This window comes from Haematobia irritans, chromosome 4 (assembly GCF_050003625.1).
Source record: "Haematobia irritans isolate KBUSLIRL chromosome 4, ASM5000362v1, whole genome shotgun sequence".
Classification (NCBI taxonomy): Eukaryota; Metazoa; Arthropoda; class Insecta; order Diptera; family Muscidae; genus Haematobia; species Haematobia irritans.
Window position 1 is genome coordinate 128,308,941 of NC_134400.1, and position 8,129 is coordinate 128,317,069.

General features: G+C 34.4%; 1 protein-coding gene across 1 annotated transcript in view; it reads right to left on the reverse strand.

Moving 5' to 3' along the window:
• Positions 1 to 6,706, reverse strand: part of acs (arcus) — an 86,537-nt gene extending 79,831 nt beyond the window's left edge. Inside the window, exon 1 of the mRNA XM_075305889.1 lies at positions 6,399 to 6,706. Coding sequence (XP_075162004.1) covers positions 6,399 to 6,403 — 5 coding nt within the window. The 5' untranslated portion in view covers positions 6,404 to 6,706. The remainder of the gene's footprint in view (positions 1 to 6,398) is intronic.
• Positions 6,707 to 8,129: the final 1,423 nt, after the last annotated feature.

Sequence of the window (8,129 nt, forward strand, 5' to 3'; positions counted from 1 at the left end):
CTATCATTGTATTATTTTACTTATGGGAATACAAAGAAGTCATTCGGTGGGGACTATACGGCGGATTACCCATCAAATCGATGGTTTGAGTGCTCAAAAATGCAGTTGTTTGAGAAGATGTGTGAGTGCGCGAGCAACTTTTGTTGGATTTGGACACCCATACAGTCGACTGCAGGGAATGAAGCCGCCGAGTCACGCCGCCGATTTTAGCCGCCGCCCACTAATTATTGTCAGTCGACGCCGCCGGTCGACTACTGTTTACTTTCGCGCTCATACGCGTAAATACATAAATCCACGATTCATCACTTGTCAAGATGTTATAAACGTGTTTCCAAGCACCGCGATCGTATTATTGAAGCATTTCTTTCTATCATTCGACACGAGCTTTATTTGAACGATTGACGAATTGCGTGGCGTCAAACGCGAAAAAAATGTTTTGGGCGAGATGAATCTTTTAAGTTGCTTTAAACAGCACAAATAGCGCTTGTATGTCAAAACGTAACAAACTCAAAAATGTCTAGCTTTACGATACAGCTGTCTGTGGCTGTCTGTGTGTCGTCGACTGGCCAAAAGTCATTGGCTACGCGACTCGGCGGCTTCATTCTCTGTTGCAACATTAGGGTTGCCCAACCCCTTTATATAAAAGGCGTCAAGTGTATGTCAAACACCAGTCCTTATATAAAGAAATATGAAGCCTCATCTGCTCGGAATTTATAAAAATTTAAACAAATATTCGGTAACCAAATAGTTACCCAAATATTTTTATTTACCTTTTTCGTTAGAATAGGGTTTGTTTCTTTGATATGATTAGATGTACGCATGTTTAATTAATCGTGTGTATTCGTTTCGGCGTAACAAAAATTCACATTCTTCAGTTTCTGATAAACTGATAAAATTAGGTCAAATATCCTAAACAATACAAGTTTTAATACAGTTCTCAAAGAGTTTGAGTATCATCCGTTGAAACAATCAGTAACAGGGTAGCTGACACAAAGTGTTACATAATATATAGGGAGCCACCGTGGTGCAATGGTCAGCATGCCCGTCTTGCATACACAAGGTCGTGGGTTCGATTTCTGCTTCGACCAAAAAGTTTTTCAGCAGTGGATTATCCCACCTCAGTAATGGCGGTGACATTTCTGAGGGTTTCAAAAATTGTAAACATGTAAAAATTGGTTCGTATCGGTCCATAATTATATATAGACCCCAATAAACCGATCCCCAGATTTGAACTCCAGAACCTCTTGGAAGAGCAAATTTTATCCGATCCGGTTGAAATTTGGTACGTGATGTATATGGTATATGGTCTCTAACAACCATGCAAAATTATTAAAAATTATTAATACAGAGCAGCTGATTTTTTTTTTTATTTTTATACCCCCCACCATAGGATGGGGGTATATTAACTTTGTCATTCCGTTTGCAACACATCGAAATATTGCTCTAAGACCCCATAAAGTATATATATTCTGGGTCGTGGTGAAATTCTGAGTCGATATGAGCATGTCCGTCCGTCCGTCCGTCAGTTGAAATCACGCTAACTTCCGAACGAAACAAGCTATCGACTTGAAACTTGTCACAAGTAGTTGTTATTGATGTAGGTCGGATGGTATTGAAAATGGGCCATATCGGTCCACTTTTACGTATAGCTCCCATATAAGCGGACCCCCAAATTTGGCTTGCGATTGCTCTAAGAGAAGCAAATTTCATCCGATCCGGCTGAAATTTGGTACAGCTGTTGGTATATGTTCTCTAATGACCATGCAAAAATTGGTCCACATCGGCCCTTAATTATATATAGCCCCCATATAAACCGATCCTCAGATTTGACTTCCGGAGCCTCTTAGAAGAGCAAAAGTCATCCGATCCGATTGAAATTTGGTCCGTTGTGTTAGTATATTGTCTCTAACAACCATGCCAAATTTGGTCCATATCGGTCCATAATTAAATATAGCCCCCATATGAACCGATTCCCAGATTTGGTTTGCGGATCCTCTAAGAGAAGCAAATTTCATCCGATCCGGTTGAAATTGGGTACGTGGTGTTAGTATATGGTCTCTAACAACCATGCAAGAATTGATCCATATCGGTCCATAATTATATATAGCCCCCATATAAATCGATCCCCAGATTTGTCCTCCGGAGCTTCTTGGAGGAGCAAAATTCATCCGATCCGGTTGAAATTTGCAACGTGGTGTTAGTATAAGACTGCTAATAACCATGCCAAAATTGGTCCATATCGGTCTATAGTTATATATAGGCGATCCCCAATCACACAAAAATTGGTCCTTATCGGTTCATAATCATGGTTGCCACTCGAGCCAAAAATAATCTACCAAAATTTTATTTTTATAGAAAACATTGTCAAAATGTTATTTCTATAGAAAATTTTGTCAAACTTTTATTTCTATAGAAAATTTTGTAAAAATTATATTTCTATAGAACATTTTGTCAAAATTTGATTTCTATAGGAAATTTTGTCAAAATTGTATTTCTATAGAAAATTTTGTCAGAATTTTATTTCTATAGAAAATTTTATCCAAATTTTATTTCTATAGAAAATTTTTTCCAAATTTTACTTCTATAGAAAATGTTGTCAAAATTTTATTTTGTCAAAATTTTATTTCTATAGAAACTTTAAACTTAATTATACACGTATTTAATCGGCCTTTTTTAGGTTAATATATACCACGTATGGACTATGTGGTATATATTACGGTTTTAGGAAGTTTTAAGATATCTTGCCATAGGCAAGTGTTACCGTAACCCAAGTAATTCGATTGTGGATGACAATCTTCAGTAGAAGTTTCTACGCAATCCATGGTGGAGGGTACATAAGCTTCAGCATGGCCGAACTTACGGCCGTATGTACTTGTTTTAATTGAATAATTGTTAAACATTTCAACTTACAAAATTATGTTCTCAAAATTTAAATTTAAATACTTATATTATTATACAAGTTTTAAACATGAATTGTGAACGGACAATCTGAATATAAAATTACAGAAATTAAAACAAAACACAGCATAAATTTAGTATTTATTTAAATAAAACAAGTATATACGGCCGTAAGTTCGGCCAGGCCGAAGCTTATGTACCCTCCATCATGGATTGCGTAGAAACTTTTTCTAAACACTGCCATCCACAATCGAATTACTTAAGTTGCGGTAACGCTTGCCGATGGCAAGGTATCTTAAAACCTCCTAACACCATCTTCTAAATTGTATGTAAGTCCATACGTGGTATATATTAAATCAAAAAAGATCGATCCAATACGTATATAATTCAGTTTGACAAAGTAGACATAAAATTTTGACAAAATTTTCTACAGAAATAAAATTTTAACAAAATTTTCTATAGAAATAAAAATTTCACAAAATTTTCTATAGAAATAAAAATTTTGACAAAATTTTCTATAGAAAGAAAATTTTGACAAAAATTTCTACAGAAATAAAATTTTAACAAAATTTTCTATAGAAATAGACTTTTGACAAAATATTCTATAGAAATAAAATCTTGGTAGATTATTTTTGGCTCGAGTGGCAAGCATGATTATGAACCGAATAAAATTTGAACAAAATTTTTATAGAAATAAAATTTTGACAATGATGAAAATTTTATTGTGAACCGAATAAAATGTTAACAAAATTTTCTCTAGAAATAAAATTTTGACAAAATTTTCTATATAAATAAAATGTTGGTAGATTAATTTTGGCTCTAGTGGCAACCATGGTTATGAACCGATATGGACCAATTTTTGAGTGATTGGACCAATTGTTGTATGGTTGTTAGCGACCATATACTAACACCACGTTCCTAATTTGAACCGGATCGGATGAATTTTGCTCCTCCAAGAGGCTCCGGAGGTCAAATCTGGAGAACGTTTTATATGGGGGCTATATATAATTATGGACCGATATGGACCAATTCTGGCACGGTTGTTAAAGATCATATACTAACACCATGTTCAAAATTACAACCGGATTGGATGAAATTTGATTCTCTTGGAGACTTCGCAAGCCAAATCTGGGGATCGCCTTATATGGGGGCTATATATAATTATGAACCGATGTGGACCAATTTCTGCATGGTTATTAGAGACCATATAACAATACCATGTACCAAATTTCAGCCGGATCGGATGCAATTTGCTTCTCTTTGGGGCTTCGCAAGCCAAATCTGGAGATCGGTTTATATGGGGTCCATATATAATTCTGGACCGATGTGGACCAATTTTTGCATGGTTATTAGAGACCATATACCAACATCATGTACCAAATTTTAGCCAGATCGGATGAAATTTGCTTCTCTTTGAGGCTCCGCAAGCCAAATCTGGGGATCGGTTTATATGGGGGCTATATATAATTATGGACCGATGTGCATCAATTTTTGCATGATTGTTAGAGACCATCTACCAACACCATGTACCAAATTTCAGCCGGATCGGATGAAATATGCTTCTCTTTGAGGCTCCACAAGCCAAATCTGGGGATCGGTTTATATGGGGGCTATATATAATTATGGACCGATGTGGACCAATTTTTGCACGATTGTTAGAGACCATCTACCAACACCATGTACCAAATTTCAGCCGGATCGGATGAAATATGCTTCTCTTAGAGGCTCCACAAGCCAAATCTGGGGATCGGTTTATATGGGGGCTATATATAATTATGGACCGATGTGGACCAATTTTTGCATGATTGTTAGAGACCATCTACCAACACCATGTACCAAATTTCAGCCGGATCGGATGAAATATGCTTCTCTTAGAGGCTCCACAAGCCAAATCTGGGGATCGGTTTATATGGGGGCTATATATAATTATGGACCGATGTGGACCAATTTTTGCATGGTTGTTAGAGACCATATACCAACACCATATACCAAATTTCAGCCGGATCGGATGAAATATGCTTCTGTTAGAGGCTCCACAAGCCAAATCTGAGGGTCCCTTTATATGGGGGCTATACGTAAAAGTGGACCGATATGGCCCATTTTCAATACCATCCGACCTACATCGATAACAACTACTTGTGCCAAGTTTCAAGTCGATAGCTTGTTTCGTTCGGAAGTTAGCGTGATTTCAACAGACGGACGGACGGACGGACGGACGGACGGACATGCTTAGATCGACTCAGAATTTCACCACGACCCAGAATATATATACTTTATGGGGTCTTAGAGCAATATTTCGATGTGTTACAAACGGAATGACAAAGTTAATATACCCCCATCCTATGATGGAGGGTATAAAAACATTTTGCTTTATTTTAAGGATAATTTCCCTAGACATTAACTTTCAAGATTCGTGTCCTAAATTGAATAAAAATGTTTTGAAGCAAAGATCATAAGCAAAGCAAATATTTTATATAATTGCATTATTTTAGAGAAATTTGCCATTACTATTGTGGTAAAGTGCGTGTCCTAAAATTTTGGTTGAATAATCTTTCATATTATATAAATATTTTTTTTTTTTTCAGTGTATGATTCGCATTCGAGACTATTGTCGTACGATGTAAATTAACGTACCGTAATACGTGTATTGATTTAATGACTTATTTATTATCCTATAATTACTTGCAAATCGTCTCATATTTAGATATACATAGCTCCCTTATATCGTTCGCTCGACATGCATTTATATGACCCCCGAGGCTAGACTTTCTCCTTGATTTGCTTGAAATAAAGCATGCCCTGTTCCATAGATTTTCTCTTTACATTAACCCTTAAATGCACAAGAACACCAATTCCTCAGCTCTCAGAATAGAGATATTTTTACACTATACAACATTGTTTACCAACATTCCTTTTATTTATGGTAAAAATAATTATTCTCCAATTTGAAGGCTTTTGAATTTTCGGGCAAACTTTCATTTCAATTTTTATTCAATGTTGGTTTCAATTTACACAAAATAACTATATATTTTCGGAAAAACATATTTTTTTAAAACTGCGCTATGATGTTTTAAATGCAACAAATTTGATTTCATAGAATTCGCGTTTAAGACGTAAAAATTCTTTGTCCGGTTGCCTCTTAAGGGTTAATTATATTTAGTATTGATTCCGAGCCAAGGAAGAGAACAACTGCACTAAGAATTCTATTGCAGCAGCTGACAAATTCAGAGTCCACTTCAAATACAAAAATCCAAGTGTTGCGTGTATTTTAAGAGGGACCTTTTTTCTTCGACATTTCAAAGGTTACCACTATTACAAAGAATTATGCACGCCAAGATAATTTGATTTTAATTTTAATTTTTCAATCATGAAAATATGATCAATCATTATATATTTCTTTTAATAAACTTTGATCACCACAAACATGTATTTTCCCCACATCTACACAAATTGCAATAATGCCATATAAAATTTTTGGATTTCTCTAAACCAAAACTTACTTCATTTTTTCCTTTTTGTTTTTTAACTTCGTTTTCACTTAAATTCACAACACTTGATTTGGCATAATAATAAACAATGATTATAGGGCAATGTATTCAGGGAACAAATTTTGATTTTATTCTTTATTATCGAAATAAGACAAAATTTTCCATTGTATGCAAATCACTCCATTATAATTAGCACACTGTTGTTAACAATAAAATCCGAGCTAATATTATTGACCCGAGAGCAGTACTCGAACAAGACCCGTTCAGTACCGTTGCAGTTTCAAATGCGTACTGAGGAGAATTTCGCTTCTGATGCTCCAAAATTCAACCTGTCGATGCTATACAGCTAACTAACTGACTGCTTTTAATCAGTATTTTTGTTTTATGACAATCGGCCATATAGTAAAAAATTAGTAAACGGAAACATGAACCGCAGACTGGGCGAAGAAGGTGATGTGGGGATATGTCAATAAATAAATACGGGATGTTATAAAGCCGGCTAATTGTGTTAGCCGCGTTTAAATGTTCCACTCATTACGTTTTATTGGGGAATAATCGTTTTCGTATTTTATATAGAAAATTATTTTACGGTTAATTCAGCAATCTCAGTTAGTGTTAATTATGAAGAGTTTGTTCTTCTTAACATTTGTTCTGTGGTAAACAACAAGAAAAACCAAAGGGGCCATAATACTTGGTAGATTTCCTTGGCCTGAATAATAATACCTTGAATTGAAACTATGATCATAAATGATCTTGGAATTGAAGGTTAATAATACATATATATGGGAGCTATATCTAAATGTGAACCGATTTGGAATATATTTTGCAGATTATGTTGATATTATTGGAGATCGGTTAAGAAATGAGGCTACTATGGGCAAAACTAAGGTTATAAGGGGGTAATTTTCGAAAATCGGGTGCTAGACACACATACACACACACACACACATATATATATATATATATATATATATATATATATATATATATATATATATATATATATATATATATATATATATATATATATATATATATATATATATATATATATATATATATATATATATATATATATATATATATATATATATATATATATATATATATATATATATATATATATATATATATATATATATATATATATATATATATATATATATACGGCCATAAAGACCATGTACATTGTTTTCGTGACCATTTATTATTTTTTTTTGTGCAGCGAAAAGAATTTTATAAAAACATTGAACAGGTACAACGATTTTAATTTTTCGCATCAGTCGTGTGTTGATTGTTTCTTGGAATGGACGGAGAATACGGAATTACTGCGTTTTGTGTTAATTTATTTATTCAGAAGTGGGACGTGGGTTTATATGAACACAAAAAAGGAAAGTGTAATTGAAAACAAGTATATATGGCCGTAAGTTCGGCCAGGCCGAATCTTATGTACCCTCCACCATGGACTGCGTACAAACTTCTACGAAAGACTGTCATCCACAATCGAATTACTTGGGTTGTAGTATCTTAAATCGTTTTCTAAATTGTGAGTTAGTCCATACGTGGTATATATTAGACAAAAAAAGTATGTGTAGGTAAGTCTTCAAATAATAACGAATCGATATGGACTTTTGCACGGTACGTAGAGAGCCAGTATTGAAATATGGGGGTCGCTTATATGGGGGCTATATACAATTATGATCTTGATATGGACCAATTTCTGTGTGATTGGGGATCGATTTA